This window comes from Maylandia zebra, linkage group LG16 (assembly GCF_041146795.1).
Source record: "Maylandia zebra isolate NMK-2024a linkage group LG16, Mzebra_GT3a, whole genome shotgun sequence".
NCBI classification, from domain to species: domain Eukaryota; kingdom Metazoa; phylum Chordata; class Actinopteri; order Cichliformes; family Cichlidae; genus Maylandia; species Maylandia zebra.
In genome coordinates, this window is record NC_135182.1 from 18,306,545 (window position 1) to 18,325,839 (window position 19,295).

A 19,295-nucleotide genomic window follows, 5' to 3' on the forward strand; every position below is an offset into this window, starting at 1 on the left:
AAAGCGTTACTGGTCTGTTGGAAAAAACAAAGCTACAAAGCAGGCCTGATATTTGTCACTAAAGCTACAGAATGTGGTGGTGCTGCTGCTGGAGTATAAAGACGCTCCGTCAAGAAGCTGATGCCCACCATCTGTTCATTAATGTTTAACAATGTGCTGCTGCTTGTGCTTTTACACTGTTCCACTCGAAATCATGTTGTACAAACAGCATTTACATCCAAGTTTGAGAGTTTTGAGACTGTGTGCTTATTCAAGAAACATACGAGACATTTCTGAATGGTTATTATGAAAATTATGGAAAAGTGGAGGTGTGAAAGACCACAAATATCTGAACTGTGAGGCCGTGATTGTGACCTGGTTTATGACTCGTGAAGCAGGGATCACACGTTCTACGTCGGCGAATCCGTTACGGTTTGCAAGGGTTCCACTATGACATAAATTTCGTCATCAGATGTGTGACCGTCTGTGTGCCTGCCTATTTTTTGTGTATTTACATTACAATGCACCAACTATGCATGCACCACAGACGCTGGACTTCAAAGAAGTAGAACAGGAATGACTACTCACCTGTCCATGTCTGCAACAGAGTATACATGGTGCATTCCTGAATAAGTCGAATGTCGGAAGCTTTATGTGGAACACACCCTCAACTTGGATTTCCCTCTTAGAAAGTCAGAGCAGACCAAAATACCCCGAGAACGTAAACAGCAGTAAAACTGTAAACTTTTATTCTGTGGTGCCAATGTTGTGTATTTTTGACTCACTCAATAAGCTATATGCAGAACACTAATCAGGCTCTATTTATGAATGTGATTTTTAAGCATACACAAATGCTGTGTTGGTAGTGATACCTGCACGGTTCCACCCTCCCAGAAACCAAAACAAATCCTGTTTTTCTCTAGCTATTTTCAGGAACATGCTAACGCAGAATGCAACATAATGCGGGCTTAAGCAGGTCTGCTTTCCTTGCATGCTGGAGGAAGATGATCATCTCGTCCCATTTTTTCTCCATTCTAGTGACCCTAATTATGAGTGTTTGACTTCAAAAAGTTCAAAACACTTGAATTTGGGGAAACATTGACTGTTCTTACCCCATAGCGTTGCTGTATTCCTTCTAGTACTCTCACAATGTGTGGTATGCATTCCTGTTCACCTTCTATCAGTGTATTTTCTGGACCAGTGTAGCGGTTTACATCCACCTCAGGGACAAATGCCCAGCGATACCTGTGTGATGAACAGATAATCATGCAAATGAGTCAAAAAAAGACAAAATTAATAATTATTAGTCAATCTCACAAAATATCTAAGCATGCTTTAAAGTCCCTTTGACCCCATTTCCTCTCTTACATCTGAAAGAGTGGTATCCGCTCTGGGGGAAAAGCCAGCGAGGTGTCCAGAAACTTGCAGGCTGACAGGTACATGTCCAACTCTGCCTGAGAGAAATTAACCTGTCCATTTCTGTCAAGGGTTCCACGCACCACTTTAGCCAGTCTTGGTGATTTACAAGAAGAAAAGCAAAGTTTTTAGACACTCAAAAAGGTGGAATGAAACAGGAATTTGTCAATAAAACAATTAACCCACTTTGAGTTGTCTTTGTCCACCTGCAGAGCCTTCTCCAGACGTGTAAAAGTGCGAATCTGAAAAACAGAGACAGACAGAAAATAGATGCTAAACACAGTTTGCTCCATGTATTAATCCACGTTCTTAGAGAAATTAATCATTACCAGTTCTGTAACCATTATGGGCCAAAGAGATGTCAGGTGCTGGGTGGAAATCCGCAACAAGAAAACGCGAAACATCAGGAACATCTGGGCTGAAACAGCAGGGCTGGGGTTCATACGTAAAGTCTCTGTGAGACGCTCTAGAAGGAAGAGAAAGAACAAAACAGTTTTTTGCTTGTTTTTTTGAGTCAGATTGAGCTAGATCACCTTTAAATTTGCAAAATATCCAGTAACAGCAGCTAACCTTGAATGAGGGGCAAATAGAGGTGGTACTGGTCCAGTTCTCCGCTGAACATTGCAAATGCCTGGCGTTTCAGCAGCATGGGTTTCTGGTCAGCGTTAGCAAACAGTTTCAGGGAGCTACTCTGCATGCCTGCAGTACAATGAAATGGAGATTTATAACAGCGCCCATTTAAATTGGTAAACTACATTATTAAAAGTGACACTGCGACTGTTCTGTTCAAATTCTTTTTGTGTCTGCACATCATTTTGAATCCTTGAATGTCCTCTTTTATCACACAAAAGCTTCACTTTTATACTTTCAGTGTCTTTCCAGAATTAAACATCTTCTGGAGTCTGTACTCACTCATGAGGTCTTTAAACATGGTCTTCTCATGAGTCAGCAGGTGGTCAATAATGGATTTCCAACTACAGAAAACACGGAACAGGCAAGCAGCAGAAATTAGAGGCTGGTGATGTCAAAGTTATATGTGTAATATAATTTCAAACTTGTAACAGATTCACATGAAATTAAAATAAGGGAAAAGTTTGGTTTTTTTAATTAATCCAACTTTTTTTTTATGTTCTTTGAATTAGATGCAATAAAAAGTACATAGCTGTTATATGACACTAATGGGGCATCTTAAGGTGAAAGTAAATACTTTTGTGTATTAGAAATTGACATCCAACACACAAATATTACTAACCTTTGTGCACAAGAGGCATCCATTGTGAAGAAGAGGGGGTCCATGAAAAGCTCAAAGACCTCTTTCTTCCAGGCCCTTTTGGTATAGGCATACCCACTCAGACTGCTAAGAAGTTGTGCACCCGCCTCAAAGCTGGGCATGTTGTAGGCACTGCAGGAGAAAAAGTTAAAGTTAAAGAATTCCATTAAGCCCTATGAGACCAAAGGTGTTAAGATTATCCAAGTTACCTGTGGTTCTTCAGGTAGGGGAAAACATAATACATGAGACGTGAGATGAGAGGAACAGCTTTCTCCTTCTCGTCACTGCGATACACCATGTCCAGAAGCGGTGCCAAGATCTACATGGTTAGAAAGTGTGCTAAATAGTGCCTGAAGCGCAGACAAACCATGAATCCATTTATTTAATAACAAATAAAATCCCACCTCAGCCAGAAGTACAAGAGCCTGCACGCTGTAAACTGAGGGAGCAGAAGAGGAGACCATGGTGCTAGCTTGAGCTGCTGACTCTGTCAAGGACAGAAAGAACAGCAAGATAGTTTGTTAGTTGTAATAAGAGGTGTGTGGGTGCTGTGGCCACTACGTCTGACCATGTTAGTGCTTTGAATCTAGAATGGCAAAGGAATGTTACAACAGTATTCAAGTAAAAAAATGAAGTAGACAAGAACCCTCAAGCAATGATTCGCTATCATGGTCGCCAGCCCGTAATGTGAAAGAAAAACGAACACCTGGGTCATTAAAACATGGCCAGATGATGCTCTCCTCTAATTACAGGACTGTTCGGATCGGACAGACTGGTACATCTTTGAACAGCAGGACCTGGAGACCCTAACGGAAAACCTTGGATGAAGAGTGAATTACAGGGTCTGATCAGAACTCTGTACAGCACTGCAAGAGCGAACCCGAAGAGGGGCATCAAACAGGCCAAGGAGGCCTACAGGAGGGGGAGAGAGGGCCTGGAGAGGTACCAGAACTCTCAATAACTACAAAGGCCAGAGCCCCCAAACCTCCGACACCAGAGGACCTCAACACCATCTTTGCTTGGTTTGAACGGCCTGTAGACAAATGATTATACACCAACCCACCCAATTACGTTGTACATGTGCAAGGACAATAAAGGGCTATTCTTCTTCTAAATGAAAACAAACAGAGATGTTGGGTAAGTTTGATACAAAAGGAAGGGGAGTGTTTATGGTATGGTCCTGGTACTGAACTTTAGATAACTTATCTACAACTGAAAAAAGTGCTCTTTGAAAGACTGCTGTAGCCCTCCCGTGGCCCTGAACTGGATATAGACTGATAATAAAATACCCATATAACATTCACTGTATGTCTGCACTGCTCCCATAGATATTGAATGATGATGCCATTTGAGTTTAAACTATTACTCAGTTTAAGCAGAAAATTATAATAGGCCCCCCTTTAACTCAAAGAAATACACCCATTCAGGCAGGAAGCTGGGCTTGGGATTCAAGGATATTCAGATGTGAAATGCAACAAATAAAAGAAATTAATAAATTGTGAACACAACAGCCTCAAGCTTATTTTATGGCGGTTAGCAATCTCTGCTAGGTCCAACATGACTGAGGCCTGCATTTATACCCATGTCTTAACTTTCCTCAAGCAACAGGCAAATGGCCGTATCACAGTCAAGGTGACACATTTGTCAAAGAAAGTTACCACAATGGTCGCCATCCCCATCACCGTCATCTGGCTCATCAGCTTCCGGGCACACTTGAGGTTGAACTTTGACCTCAAGGCTACGGCTGAGCCAGCTAGTCTGCTCCAGAGATGACCCTGCAATCCCACCTACTGCTTCAAGGATCCTCTGAGTCACCTCCTGTGCAACAATTTAATAATTAAACACTTGCACCTGCTTACTGAGTCAATCCACTGCTTTCACTTACATTAGCACACAGCATCTCACCTGCAGATCTCTAGTATCCTTCTTATTGTCCAGGTTAGGGAGCCTGTTGACAAAGTCATTCAGGATTCTGCAAGAGAGAATCTGTTACTAAACATCAAATCCTCCCAACTGACACAAACAAGTTAAATATGAACAAGATTTAATACATCGAAGCATCTACATCAGTTTCTGTGGCAGAATTAATAATCCTACTTTTCAAAAGATGTTCTAAATACTACTGGTAGTCAAGTTAAGATGAGAACTGACCCCAGGAGTAAGAAATGTCCAGGGGGGGCCAGGTTGAGCTGAACAGACTCCCGTAACAGACTGAGGAGAGGTGCAATGTTTTCCTGCAGAGCCTGAGCTGAAATACTATGTAGGGAAGAAGAGATGGTTTCAAAATGGGATTATTTTTAGAGCGTTTTTCTGATCTATATAAAGCCTTGGTTTGTGCTTGAATTATGTTCTTGCTCATACCTCTGGATATAGGTGAAGCTGAACTGCAACATGGGGATATCGACCAGTGTCGACTTCTAATGGAGAGAAAAATGGGAAAGAAAAAAAAGATTCAAGAAATGTACAAATTACAAATCTTAAATGTCTTTCCATGCACCTGTGTTTTTGTACCTGTTCTCCTTTGATCTGATGTGGTTTTTTCACCACCTCTTTGACCAAATGTAGGACAGTGTCTGTGTGCAAAGTGCTCAGTGATTTCACCATCTCCACGATGGTCTGACGAGACTCGCTGGCTACGGGCAAAACCTGAAGGAGAATAGAGTGTGAAGCTGCCACCGAGCGACTCGGATATGAACGCCCTTTCATCGTTTCCACGCGCACTGTAGGTCTTACTTTGTTTTTGTGCCTCCTTTTACTCTTCCTGTTGCTCCACACGACTCCAAGTGACGCCATTACCTGAACGCCATACTGACCAGTTAGAGGGAGCAGGAACTCCAGTATCCGCTGCCGCAAGACCTAGAAATGGCAACATTGTGTCTGGATGAGTTCATGACTTCTTCAACAACACATGCAGCATTAATGATGACTGCGATGATGCAGTCTACAGTTAACATAGTTCCAACACTGTGAACAAAACTCAGTGCTGCACAGAAAAGCTTACGGCTATTGCCGATTCCCCACTTTTCGACTTTTATAAACAGCAAATACACACCTTGGTCGTTCTGAAATAAACAGAGGTAGAAGTGTGTCTGCTGCTCTGGCCAGAGTCCGATGCGCGCCGCTGAAACTCTTCCCTCATGACCACGCCCCATAACAATGCCATGCTACTGAGCATCTGTGGCAGCGCCTCAATCACAGCGTTGCGTGCGTTATGGACATCCACAGGGTCGCAGGCTACGAGGGACTGACGGAAAGCCAGAGAGGAAATAAAATGAGCATTAAGTGGTTGTAGATGTAAGAAGTACATACTGTATCTGTGCTCTATTTTTTACCCTTTTGTTGTCCAGTAGACAATAGTGTGTAATGGTGGTCAGACCCTCCAACAGAGTCAGTGGGTAATCAGGGGCAATGTTCTCCTTCCTACTACTCAGACTGGTAAAAAGTCAGAAGAAAGAAAGAAAATGTTGCATTAAATGTACAACTAATATTCAAAATCCCATTCTAGGAATTCCTATTTTCATATCCTGTTAAATCCTGTGTATTTAGGTTACCTCTGGTTTGTCTTCCCTCCATCATGCTCATAGAGCTTGACGAGCTCGTCCAGGTTTCTGCAGATCTGACTGATGAGCGGAGTGACAATGATGCCTAATGAACGTCCCAAGTATGGCAGAGAGGAGCAAAGCAGCGACACCCAGTGGGGGTGCATGGCATAGCCGTATTGGGGCTGCAGAGCCCTGGCTGCAGCAGAAACAAACATGCCTTGGGCTGTGATCGGGTGGCTTTGGACGTACTGGGCTGCTTTGATAGACTGTTGGAAAAGGACTGCAGTCTGCCACTCGCGAGCAAGGGGGGTGCTGGCAGGTGATGATTCACGAGTCTCCCCTGGTTGGCCAGGTGTCCCGCCAGGCCCAGCTGTTGAGGCAGCTCTACCTGACCACACATGGTATTCCAGGACTATTAGAGCCTGGAGAAGGTTGAGCAATTCCATCTGTAAGGGGTATTGTTCCTGTCCACCTCCTGCCCCGAAATTCACCAGACTTTCCTCCGACAGGCCTCCCTGCTCCTCTAGCAGCTCCACACCTTTAGATTGTCCTTTGGCTGTCCCCCTCTGGCTAATGTACATAGATGCAGAAAGTGTAAGCAGAGCATACTGCTGCACTTTACAACCAGAGAGGAGTCTGCGGATGGACTCCATATCGGACGCATCCTGTCCTCGCGCTGTGCAGCAGAGCTGGTTCACAATGCGGGTCAACACCGCCACGCTTTTCACCTGAACCTCTCTGTTCCCCTGCAGGTCAAGGGGACTCAGGCTCAGATAGGAAGGGTAATGAGAGCGAAGGAATCGCAGGCACAATGAAACCAGCAGTTCAATGAGCAGGGACGGGGGTGCGGAAGGAGTGGAGGAGGGGGAAAGGAGGCACCCGTAGAAGTTCTTGCCATCTTGGGCCTGTTGGTGACGCTGCAGAAGGTTAGACACCAGGTTTAAATGTGCAGCGGAGCTCGTGTCGAGCGAGGTGAAGGATAGAGCATCCACCAGAGGGCACTCAGCACTGCTCCTCATCAAACTGTCCAGCAGCCCCAAGCCTTGGAGCAGATGGCGCCAACCACCCGCCACAGGGTACAGCAGCACGTGGCGGAACAGGGAGTCGATGGCTTCTCTCTTTTCACGTTCCTGTTTTAACAGGCGAGACTTGGCCATGGCTTCCAGCTCCAAGTCCTCCTCATCTTCACTTGACAGTGAATCAGATGCCTGCGTGTGCCCAGACTCAACCCTCCGCAGCCCGTTGACCATTCCTCCTTCCTCAATGCTGGGATATGGAGTCGAGCTTGAGCTGGTGTTATCTGTGGAAACCTGAGCACCGCTGGTGTCAGCTGACTCAGTGTGTTCACTTTCAGCCTCCTCCTCGTCCTCTTCCTCTCCTTCTTCCGTCTCTTCACTCTCGCTCCTGGATGCCACTAAGCTGTCTGGTGGTTTTGCAGGATCTGGGCCGCTGTCCAACTCTGCCCACAAGGACTCTCGGTCCACAATGTTCAGGACATTTAAGGTGGTGACTTCTGTTGCCATTGTGTCCGCTGATCCTGAGGTTTTGCTTGAGCTTCGACTTCTACTGTTTAAAATCTTCAGGTTACCTTAAAAACGATGGACGTGTTAGCTCAGCATAAATGAACAGGACCAAACGCATAAGACCAACTAAAAGGTTTCATTTCATCGCCAAAACAACACATGCTGAAAAACGCACTTACCAGCAGTAACATTCTGTTTGATGCTCTGAATGGAGCAGCGCTGAGTGGAGGGATGCAGCAGCAACAACAGAATAGGCTCCAGGATCCGGATGACATCACTGAGGGACAGAGCCCGGACCAGCCAGCACTGAGCTGCTGCACTTATTGAGCCATCGGTACAGCTCAGACTGTCCACCACCACACACAGAGATCTAAGAGACAGGAGGAAACACGCATTTCAAAATCTTAGTAAGCAAACCTTTTGTTTCAAAGGGGCAGCAAATCAGAGGAAAGGGAACCAAGTGGGTGCAACAAAGTATAAGTTAAATGAGGAAAATTTTGAACTATCGATCATCTAAAGCTGCTCTAGTAGACTTCCAGAATAAAAGCATGGAGCTTCACATGAACATAATTGGTCCTCTTTAGGAAGCCACCAGCAACCGTTACTCAAACAGTTTCTCATTGTCATCAACTGCAAGCCTCTATTTTTAATTGAGTAAATTTTATGATTATTTTATTCATTTGGCACACAACCATACTAAAAACTGCAGGAGCACTTGAACAACAATATATTTTACACATAAGAATGCAAGAATGTTAAAAAAAAAAAAAATCAAAATAAACATCAACACCCACATGACTCACAGCAAACTTAGGAAATCCAAATCAAGGATCCCAAACTGTACAGCTTTCCCACCTAATACCACACTCTACTATTTTACATCCTGTAGCATTACATATTCACATTAGGCAGCTGTCAGTGGCTGTGTAAACATTCTCTGTGGGAAAAACTAAAGTGCCTGTGTTCAAGCTGATCGTTCAAAGCGGCATTTACATGCTGTTTAACTGCTACCTTGCTGATGCCAAAGAGTGTCAGGTTAATCCACTTTTGAACTAGCACCTATTTCCAGACCATTTATAACCAAACCATCCACTATTTCTGTCCGATGTACTAACCGGTCAAAGGAACGACTGAGGGACATGGTCCTGTTGGTCTGGATCTCCCGGGTGAGGTGCCACAGCACTGTGAAGCGGTGTAGTGCTTCCAGCCTTACTGCCTGAGGAAAGCAAACATACAAAACTTTCACTTATTTGCTCAACTTGTCACATCGTCCATCGGGCGCATTTGCATGATGAGCTAGTAAACTGTAACATGTCATAAAGAGATAAAAATGTAAATATGTGAAAGAAAAAAAAAGCAGCGAAGCAGGTCCGCAGGCACAGATACCTTGTCCTTGTGCAGCAGCGCCTGGCAGATGATGTCCTCACAGATGGATGCTGATGGAGCCAAACAGTGCAGCCTGCAGAACAGTTCCACACAGGAAATGTGCTGCTCTCGCCTCTCCGTGTCCAGCTGACTCCACAGCACCCGAGACACCCTCTGAGTAAAAACGAGCAAAAAGAATCCAAAAATACATGATAATAAGAAAAAAGAAGAAGAAATCACAAATCAAAAAGACCAAATTCATCTCAAACGTGCTGATGATATGGTGATTAGACTGAATTTCATTCAAAGATTCCATGAGGGTAGCTCCTTGAATTATCTGTTGATTACAGATAGTTAGCACAGTTTTGTATTTTGTAATGAGTTCAAGTTATATCTGTTTCAGTTTTATTTTTAGTCTTAATTCTTATTGTACGGAAGACATATGTCAGAGGCAAATCCGTACGAGTATATACATTTTAAAAACCACGTAATTGTTTTGAAAGCAGTTGACCCTCAGTCTTGTACACATTCAAAGCCTCAATAAACACATCCATCAGTGCATCATCGGGCAAGCAGTAATTATGCAGTGTGATAGAAATTAATACATTTCTGTGATACTGCTGAGATCCATGACGGTGAATTGCCTCACAGTTTAAAAAAAAAAAAAGGAGGTTGATAAGAACCTGGCTTAGAGAAACAGAGCACAGAAAACTCGAGTACCTGGGACTCTAACATAAGAAAGAAATACAGCCTGCAGTGTTGACAAGTAATGAAAACAGAAATGGACTGGCATTCATACTGAACCTTTCTAGTCACTCAGCTTTAGACTACAAGCTACCCATACATTCACACAGTGCTTTATTATATGCACTTCTACCTCACATCCATAGCTAGTTTGACTCAATGACCTAATAGCCTAACAAGCATGTCTTTGGACTGCAAGAGGACGCCAGCATACACAGGAAACCCACACAGGCACAGGAAAAGCTCTTGCTGACTAAAGTACTTGCACCTAGAAGCTTCTTGCTACATTACTGACCCTGCAACATCACTCTGTACTGGGCAGTCTGGCTACTGGCTTGCATTTAGGCAGCTTAGAAACAAATGAACACGTGTAATTTATTATTAGTTTATCCAATTATCTCATTCAAATCCAGCAGATTTCTTGAAGGCAGTTTATTCTCTTAACTCTAAGTTTTCCTTCACATTTCCTCGTCTTACCACAGCTGCCCTTACAGAGATTTTGGTAGCTAATAATAAACACTTTGCATCAACTTGAAAGATGTTGGTGTAGCTTAAAAACACATGCAAATTAATAAAATAATAATAATCATTATTATTAATTAATTCAATCTTATCTTACTAAATCTTACATTGTTTTATTTGACTCACGGCATGGATTTGGAATACATTTCATTACTTTTGCGATTTTATTTATTTATAAATTTGCCTTTTTAATTGTTTAATAATACTTTTACTGCTGAGGATCTTTCATCTGTTTCTCTACTGTCTTATAATGTAAATCAGCCCATTTACACCAAGTTAGAACAAGATTCAAATGAATGAAAACCTAACCTGATAGAAGTCGGTGCCCTCCTCTATGGTGCGTAGCAGGGCAGGGTAGATGGGTGGCACAGTGACCATCTGCAGCCGCCCACTCAGTGGGTTAGACTCAGAGCTCTGGTAGCGTCTCTGCTTGTCCTGAATAACCAGTGTTAAGGATTGGGAGTGGTTGATCAGTTCCAGTAGGGAAGCCACTGCAGTGTGCTGGATGTTGTAGTCTCTGGACAGGCAGCACAGCGTCATTAAGGACCTCAGCCACACTGGGAGGCTGTCCACTTGATAACCTGATGAAAAAGAAGAGTTGTTAGTCACTTATCCCTCTTTGCAGGATAACTGACAGCGGTATTAACACACACATCTATGCGCTGACCTGTGTGACCAAACATATCTGTGTGGAAAGCTAGAGTCTCCTCTTCACTTAGGTAAATGGGGAAGGTAGTGCACTCCAGCAGAAGGTGGCAGGTGGCGATGAAGGCCTGTCGACAGGCCTCAGAGATCTCTGCCTTGCCGCGGGGCATATAACCAGCTGACCAGTCCAGGTGCCCCGAATGCCTGTGATCCCTTTTCTTCTCAGCAGAGGCTGCTGAGACCCGGGTGTCAGAAGAGGAATGGGATTTACGTTTATTTGGCGTGAACAGCTCCGTCAGTTTGTCTTTGATTTCACGCCCACCCACATTCACCATCAAAGACTTCTGATCTACAGAGGAAGCACGTAGGTCAGGATGAGGCTCTTCAATTGGTCCCCTGACATCCTCCACTTGCACCAACAAGTATCTGCGAATATTTAGAAATCACAGTTAATAAAAGCGGCCCATGATGATCATTTAGACTACAACCGGCTCAGATGTTCACCTTGTGGTTATGAAGGCCAGGATGTCCTGCAGACACTGGGCCATGGTGTCTATACTGCCCCCCCTTCTCCACACTCCTTCGCCTTCTTTGAAAACTCCATTCTCCTCAGTCCCCATCGTGACCCCTGGTGGCAGGTGCTGCTCTGAGGGTGAGGCGCTGATGCCTAATCCGCTGTCCTCAGACCTGAGTGTTGGGAAAGCACTGTTTGCTGTCTCTGCCTCAACGCCTCCATCTCTGTTTATCTCTTCATCCTCGTGATTCCCGTCGGCCTGACCGGGGGAGCCGCTTTTCTCTCCTTCATTCTCTTTATCCTAGACAGAGTATAACTGACATGATGAGGTACAGTCAAACTTCACACGGTGTAATTTTTAAAGAGACACATCTTGGATGCCAAACCTGAGTCTCTGCGCATTCCTCTTTCAGTGACTGTAACTCCGTCTCCTCTGCCTGCGCCCCTGCCTCAACATCCATGTAAGCCACAGGCATCTGGATCTTACTGAGGACTTTGAAGCATGCGCGCAGTCCCTGTGTGACGTCTTCCAGGCAAACAGCATCAATGTGACTGCACAGGGTTCGCAGCATGGTGCCCAGCATCTCAGGAAGATAATGTGACTGGATGTCTGCATGGAGCTCCTGTTGCAAAGAAGAAACATGATGATTGTGCTGTTTATGAATGGGTGTATGCGCGAGACTGACTTGCGATTGCTTTTTCTGTGACTTTCTGGCAAATAATCCAATCAGTTCTAAAATACCGACTGGCTGATGCTGACTCTGATCTAAAATGCAGATCACATCTCCCTGAGCTGTTGACGACAGCCTTCACAGAGATAGATCAGCAATGATGTGCAGATGTTTGTGCCATTTACCAGAGGAAGAACATCAAGCAGGAAAATGATGAGGCTGGACATCTCTGAGACGGAGGGAGCGGGATGACTGCGGTCCTGTTCAGGAGGCGTTGGTGGGTCATCCTTGTTGCTAGAGTAGAGCGAGAAACGACGATCCTTGTAAGGTGATGTTTGACAGCAAACAAGAAATCTTCACATACACGCTGCATATAATCTTGGCACTAGTTATTTGTTTGACTCAGCCTTTAGCTTTTTAGAATTTCCCATGCAAGAATTCGGTGTCATCCTCGTACCCGAGAGAGGCGCAGAAGCGTCGAGTCATGTACTCCCAGAGATATTCGCTGTTCATGGAACTCACGAGCATGTTCACCGTCTTTATGATTTCTGATGCATTCTTATTCTCTTTTATCTTACTGTGGAGGGAAAACACAAGAAAGCATGTTTTTGGATTCATCTCGGCGTTTGAAGTTTTGTCACATGCTCTTTAATCAGCAGTGAACATGCAGTTCATGTGTTTTACCATTTACTGCTCTTACCTAGCTAGCTGGTTGCCTGAGAGTCCTGAGCTGGTGATGGTTTCCTCTCCCAGCATTTCTCGACAGTAGCTGTAGAAAGCTCGGACCACCTCCAACAACACACGGCTCAAGACAGGCGGACCTGAGGAGAAATATGACTATTATCAAATAAGTGGTTGATAAAGTAATTCAGACTTTTGACGTTTTTGTGTACTGCACACATGCTGCTTACCTATCTCCGGTTTATCGAGCAGGCTGATAATGATGCGAAAGGGCCTGAGGTAACTAGTCACATTTTCCGGGTCACTATTCACATCCTTCTGTTTGAGGATGTTAATCAGAGCCTGAAGTCAGAGACATAAACAAATGAGACTTTGAGAAACATGTGACAAACATCTATTGATGCACACTTTAAACAAGTGTACCTCACCTGTTCAAGTCATGTGAGAAAACGCAGACGCTTAACCGATGCATACCATTCTTTGATGAAGAGCACACATTTTATTGCTACTTAGTGAGAGGTTTGAACAACATGTGACCTGCAAATCAAGTCATGTCAGAGATACACCGCAGTATCTCTTACTCTTATTCTGTAACCCCTCGTTTCACTATATCTCGTTTTCATTTTCAATGAGATATGAACTGATCTTTTTCATTTGAAATTGAATAAGTTACACTGCTTAATATTCTCAGTATCCTCCTTTAGTTCCATTCCTCTTGAGAACACATGGGATGCAGTGAAAGATGCGACAAATGTGTAAATGCTATTTTTACTTCTAAGTATTCACCGTCTCACAAACCACAGCATGAGCAGATGTCCAACTTAGCTTCAATATTTAATGCAAAATAATCTTAAAATGCATAACCAGAAAAACACAAAAAGGCCACTACAATGCAATCCTACTTGTCAGACTAAGAAAACGGTCTGTTTAGATGATGGACTCCTGCCTTCCTTTCAGTGGTGAAAACTCCAACACAGTTTCAGTCTCAGTTGTAACACTGACCTCAGCTGAAGTTTAGTACTGTAGTAGTCTGTTGCTTCGGGAAAGAGGTCTGGTGATCAATCTACTGTCACAGAACCTTAAGTGCTTGCTAATTTTTTTTTTATGATGAATCATATTTTTTTTATTTAAGTATTATTATTATTATTCACATTGTTAATTAATATCATTAATTTGTTCCAATGGAAGATAAAAATAAGCACAGGCAAGTACATGTACATGAATGTGCAAAAGTCTTGAGTCAGCCCCATTTCTTGATATTTTGCTTTGACTGTAAAAGCAATTCCCAAGAACTGCTTAAAACAGTGATGAAAAAACAAACAAACTGCCTTTCAAGCTCATTGTACACAGTCAATTTTTGTCCTTTATATTTTACTATATTTCCATGTATGGTTGCACATGCTTCAATAAATAACTGCACCCACTTCTCATTTTCCTACCAAAATATAAAGAAGTGAGGGGTGGCTCGTGACTTTATTAGTACTATACATCAGGCTAAGGGGAAATCACACCGAGTGAGACCTTCAACACATGCAAAAAACAACTTTGCTCCAAGTTTCACTACAGGAATCTCTGCGGTGTACCAGCAGAAGCAATTTGAAACTACTAAATCTCCATAAAACAGTCAACAAGCCACTCGTACTCATTTTTACTTCACTCTCATGAGCAACTTCTTCTCATTTATGGTCATTTTACAGTTTTGGTAAATACACTACACATCTGCTTTAATGCAGTTAGTTAAACAGAAGTTATGTGGAGGACTAACTCCATAAAAAACTGTTTAACACAAGATCTAACAGGCCAGTCAGTGATGGTTAGATGTAATTTGTGATATGGTTGAAACATCCACATCACCTGTTTCTTTTTGTTTACCCCCAACCTTTAGGTTAAGAAAACCAGCTACTTGATTCAGAAACATATACTTGATGTTTAAACTAAAAAGCAAACATGCATACAATATGTTTTTGTGTATTCTTGATGTTTTTTCTCTGCCTATTTGCTATTAAATACATTAGCTACCTTCACAAGGAAATCCCTGGAGTAGGTGCTGAAGTAAAATGCCGTATGCTCCTCCATGGTGGTGGAGAGCTCGGGATGTGGAGCCACCATTCCTCCTTTTATATCCGTCCCTGGAAACGACACGCATATATAGATGAGAAGTGTAAGTGAACCAGACAATTTTGCCAAACGGTGGTACGTATGAATTTTCACTCTGGTATATTCTGATGACAAGGACCTAGAAGCCAGGCGTAGAGGCGTCTGTTGAGGGACATGTCTCTTCTGAGCAGCGTGAGTGAGGCTGCAGAGACGACTGTGATCATGTCTTCAAAGCTCAAAGCAATGGTGGGCTCTGCTGGGTTCTAGCCAACAACAGGAAGATGCACAGTTAGCCGAGTAACAACAAAAAAAGTCCTAATACTATAACAGTATTACCATAAACATGATACATGTGTTTTGGTATAGTCCGTCTTTGATTTGAGAGTCTGAAAAGTTGAAAGGGTGCAATTCACACTGCCGCCCCCCACTGCCCAACCCCAAATCGAATATATTTGTTTTTGCCTTACATTTGTGTTGATCATGAAAACATTCATTGATTGCAATGCTTGAAATTTTCAGCCAATGCTGGATCATGAGCACAAAGAGTATCATGTTTTACAGTTTAACTCAATTATTTCAACTTAATTATTTGTTAGGAAAAATAAAGCACTAAAATGCCAACATCCGATGGACTTTTTCCACAAGTGAACGGAGAATGAATACGACACAGACGCGTGCTTGCTGTGTTTAGATAACTGGATTAACTGACCGTCTCACCAGACTGTTAAGCACTGGTGCACAAAATGCTGTGATAATGAATAGAAACAAGACTGGTTATAAACAAATTGTTTTCTTTGGACATAAAACTGGAAACGGGTCTTAGATTAGGATAATAAATGCACTTAGTTTGCTTAGTGTTAAAGATATAAAGTAAAAAAACAAAAGAAAACACAAGGAGTGCCTACCAGGCATGTTGCAAATGGGAAAAAGTAGAGCAGGATTTCAAGTGTGTTCCTCTGCACCAAGGCATTTGAATCTTGCAGAGATAGACAAAGTGACTTCACCTGTAGACAGAAAGAAGTTCAGACATTCGATAGCATGAATTGTAAAAAACAAAAACGGAAGAAAAGTGACATGAATTGTACCCATAAGTAAGGATTTCATGTGCAGAGGCACTCACCACTACGCGCTGATCGTAGCCTAGCATGTACGCTTGTTGGCTCAGTGAGGCCATTCGGTCAAAATGTGTGACTATAAAGACGGAGGCAGGCAGCCGCACCATAGGGGTGACCAGCATGCTCCCCCACAGGGCACCATAGAAGACCTGCTGACCCACGAGCAGTGACAACTTGACCAGCAGAGCATCGGTCCTTGACAGCAGAAGGGCACAAAGTGGAGATGACTCAGTGACACGCACAAAGCAACACGTACAATTATAAATCTATATTTCTACATTGCCGTCAGTGATGTCACGTCAGTGTTGTTGTCAGTGCTGACCAATGATATCCACTGACTGAGTATAGAAAGAATGATTAGTCAGGACACGGTCCTGTGGAGCCCAGTGACTCACAACATAATTTTCACTTGTGAAACTTTTGCCGCAAGTTAAGTCCTGAATAATTTTTGACTGTTTTTCCTGTCTACACCCAGTGCTGTGTACATTAGTGCAAAACAAACAATAAAAAAGGCATTTATGGTTAGACTAAAGCTGAAATGTTGACAATGCATGTCTGAGTGAGCAAACAGAAAAACTGTAAAGTGAGGACTCGCTCTACTGCATTAGGTCAGCTGAGAAGCAAACGTGTTATGAAGGCATGCATAAACAGCAAACTTGAATGACTTAATTTTTATACACCACTTTCAGCATTCCTGCCATTTTTGGATCAGTACCTAAAGATTTATTTATTTGTTTTTCATGACCCGTGCTGGATTTGGTCCACTGTATCGGGACGGTGACCACGTTCAGCCTGAATCTCACGTTGCAGAAAAGGAGAGGGTCACAGGTATCCATATAAAATTGTGAGTGGTTAGTGATGATTGTGTTGGTGCGGCCAGAAAACTGAACAGGATGCAGGATGGATGAATTGCAAATTTGTTCCTAAAGAGGGATCAGACTGGAACTTCCAGGCAGTGATCCAAATAGCAGGAGCGCTGGGAGCGGTGATCAGCTGCACATGGAGGCAAATTTCTAAGGAACAACAACCAAACTTAAATCATATACGGGGTTCTTTTTCATTTTTTTCCAAAACTGTATAATTGTAAAATATTTGATAGCATCTCATAAATAATACCAGAATTATACTAAAGCCCCTCCCTTATTCACAGGGCTCGCCACGGCGGCCAGATCTGGATGGCTTGTTTGTTAGATGCATGCTGTTCCATTTTAAAAGCAAAATGTGTAGCACAACAAACACCAAGAAAAACCCTGAAAATGCAAATGTCTTTGTTTCTTCAGAGGTGCAAAGAGATGTCTTGCATTTCTACTTTCATCTTCGGATTTGGTGAACTTGTAGGTACTAACAGCATACGTGGAATTCAGTCATAATAAACTGGCTTTTTATGCTACGTACCTGTCGTAGACCTCCAGTCCTTCCTCCAGGCCTGGTAGGAGACCTGTTATGAAAGCCTGAAGACTGGGCAGCAAAGCCTTCTGCAGAGGGAGATAGTAACGCTCATACAGCGTCAGCAGGACGGGCTTTACTGCCATGGCTGCGTGGGCCAAAAGTGGGAACAATCCTGAACTAAAAAGCACAAAAACACACAGGCTCAAGTAAACTTATGAACTCTTTGTTTTTCTTTAAGCATCAAAGGTTTGGTTTTTCTACCTGTAAATGAACAGATCCTTGGCTAGCCATTTTGTTCCAATGATTTTGAAAATGACCTCATAGGTCTCCAGAGCCTTGAGGTGTACACCGCTGGGCAGGGCCGGGTGTAAACACTGAGCCAGACGCTTCCCTATGATCAGCCTCTTGGGCAGGAGGGAGTATCGCAGATTAGTCTGTAGGGCCTGTTTCAAATGCAGAGAAAATAATAAGAAAACTCTTTAGATGACGGCGAAAAACCGTTAAGAGGAAATGTGAGAACCTGTCAAAACACGACGACTAAACTAAACCCCCCCACAGATTACACTTCAGTGCTTAAAGTCATTTACAGTTTTAAATCAATCAGGTAAATTTCTCCCTCGCATTCCAACTGTTCGACATCGGCACACACAGACACTCCAAAGTCAACATCTTGCTGTACTGAAAAAAAGGACAGTGGCTCATTTATTACTAGTTATAAAGCTGTTAAATACATAGGGAGAGTTTTTATGTGGGAAATGAGAACTAATGCATAACTATAGGGAACTGAAAGACAGGCAACAGCGGTGAACCAAAAATGTCAACACCAGGAAGACATGGAAAAAAAGAGCTAAAAGCATGTCATCTCTGCACATTCAGACTGTACCTTATTGAGCTTTCCCAGGGATGAGATGAGATCTGCCCACTCACTCGAAGACTCGAAGTTTCGCAGCGCTTTCTCGATGACTGCCGCATAGCTACGATAACGGTAGTCATTCTGAAGTTCCAACTCCTCAGGATCCATGATACTTTAGTCTGATCCCAGCATCATCAGCATAATATCTCTGGTAAAAATGGCAAATGAGAGTTTTTGAGGGAAAAAACTCAAAAAACAAAAAAACAGTAGCAGCATAAATGTGTGTGAAACCTGCTGGATGTCCTCAGCCTCTGAGGCTTGTTTATTCCAAATAAAATTATCCAATTAGCTCTGTTCACTGACATACACGAGCTCTGAGGCAAAGGAGACAAATGCCCTCATTCATGACTGCTCGGTGTTTGGCTGTCTGACCTGTCTCTCAGTCTGAGGAGGAGGACTCTTTCTAACACGAACTGTGCAGCCCTGCGAGCACAGCCGCAGAAAAACAAGCAAAGAGCTGAGCTTAAAAACACACAAAGAGATACACTTTGCATCTCTCTTGTCTACAGGAAAATTTAGAACAGCATTAATTGATTTTTGGGCCTCTGGGAAGCAAAAAATAATAATTTAAAAACAATTTAAAAAAATGGGGCAACATTGCAGCTCGCTTAGCTTTTAGGTTCAGCAGAGAAAACTTGCTAGCAAACAGTGGCCTGCAGACACAAAGGAAGATTAAGATTTTTTTTTTTTTTAAAGAGTTTGATTTTGGACCACCGGTTGAATAAATGCACTGAAACCGTGTTTCAGTTTCCACCAACTTTTGAGGGAAATGTCTGGCCCTTAAGTTGATTAATGCTCCACCGGTAAAGCCCGGTTATTACCTGCTTTGTTTTTGCGGTAAAGACAGTTGCTTGTGAATACGTGTGCATATTATGTATTCAAATATAGCTAAACAAAGGAATGGGTGGG

The 19,295-nt window shown here is 43.0% G+C and overlaps 1 protein-coding gene across 2 annotated transcripts in view; it reads right to left on the minus strand.

The window, feature by feature from the left end:
• Positions 1 to 19,295, minus strand: part of dop1b (DOP1 leucine zipper like protein B) — a 35,870-nt gene that overhangs the window by 1,451 nt on the left and 15,124 nt on the right. For both annotated transcript variants that reach the window (XM_014409025.3, XM_004557876.5), the window contains exons 2-37: positions 18,357 to 18,534; positions 17,735 to 17,916; positions 17,480 to 17,650; positions 16,090 to 16,279; positions 15,875 to 15,973; positions 15,109 to 15,232; positions 14,892 to 15,001; positions 13,103 to 13,214; positions 12,892 to 13,012; positions 12,649 to 12,768; positions 12,377 to 12,485; positions 11,907 to 12,143; positions 11,511 to 11,821; positions 11,029 to 11,432; positions 10,671 to 10,942; positions 9,117 to 9,269; positions 8,846 to 8,946; positions 7,910 to 8,100; positions 6,217 to 7,795; positions 5,998 to 6,097; positions 5,718 to 5,909; positions 5,399 to 5,521; positions 5,177 to 5,311; positions 5,027 to 5,082; positions 4,817 to 4,921; positions 4,571 to 4,637; positions 4,324 to 4,483; positions 3,070 to 3,152; positions 2,875 to 2,984; positions 2,648 to 2,797; positions 2,308 to 2,369; positions 1,966 to 2,094; positions 1,725 to 1,861; positions 1,582 to 1,637; positions 1,348 to 1,491; positions 1,092 to 1,224 (exon numbers count right to left, since the gene is read on the minus strand). In XM_014409025.3, coding sequence (XP_014264511.3) covers positions 1,092 to 1,224; positions 1,348 to 1,491; positions 1,582 to 1,637; positions 1,725 to 1,861; positions 1,966 to 2,094; positions 2,308 to 2,369; positions 2,648 to 2,797; positions 2,875 to 2,984; positions 3,070 to 3,152; positions 4,324 to 4,483; positions 4,571 to 4,637; positions 4,817 to 4,921; positions 5,027 to 5,082; positions 5,177 to 5,311; positions 5,399 to 5,521; positions 5,718 to 5,909; positions 5,998 to 6,097; positions 6,217 to 7,795; positions 7,910 to 8,100; positions 8,846 to 8,946; positions 9,117 to 9,269; positions 10,671 to 10,942; positions 11,029 to 11,432; positions 11,511 to 11,821; positions 11,907 to 12,143; positions 12,377 to 12,485; positions 12,649 to 12,768; positions 12,892 to 13,012; positions 13,103 to 13,214; positions 14,892 to 15,001; positions 15,109 to 15,232; positions 15,875 to 15,973; positions 16,090 to 16,279; positions 17,480 to 17,650; positions 17,735 to 17,916; positions 18,357 to 18,494 — 6,666 coding nt within the window. In that variant the 5' untranslated portion in view covers positions 18,495 to 18,534. The remainder of the gene's footprint in view (positions 1 to 1,091; positions 1,225 to 1,347; positions 1,492 to 1,581; positions 1,638 to 1,724; positions 1,862 to 1,965; positions 2,095 to 2,307; positions 2,370 to 2,647; positions 2,798 to 2,874; positions 2,985 to 3,069; positions 3,153 to 4,323; positions 4,484 to 4,570; positions 4,638 to 4,816; positions 4,922 to 5,026; positions 5,083 to 5,176; positions 5,312 to 5,398; positions 5,522 to 5,717; positions 5,910 to 5,997; positions 6,098 to 6,216; positions 7,796 to 7,909; positions 8,101 to 8,845; positions 8,947 to 9,116; positions 9,270 to 10,670; positions 10,943 to 11,028; positions 11,433 to 11,510; positions 11,822 to 11,906; positions 12,144 to 12,376; positions 12,486 to 12,648; positions 12,769 to 12,891; positions 13,013 to 13,102; positions 13,215 to 14,891; positions 15,002 to 15,108; positions 15,233 to 15,874; positions 15,974 to 16,089; positions 16,280 to 17,479; positions 17,651 to 17,734; positions 17,917 to 18,356; positions 18,535 to 19,295) is intronic.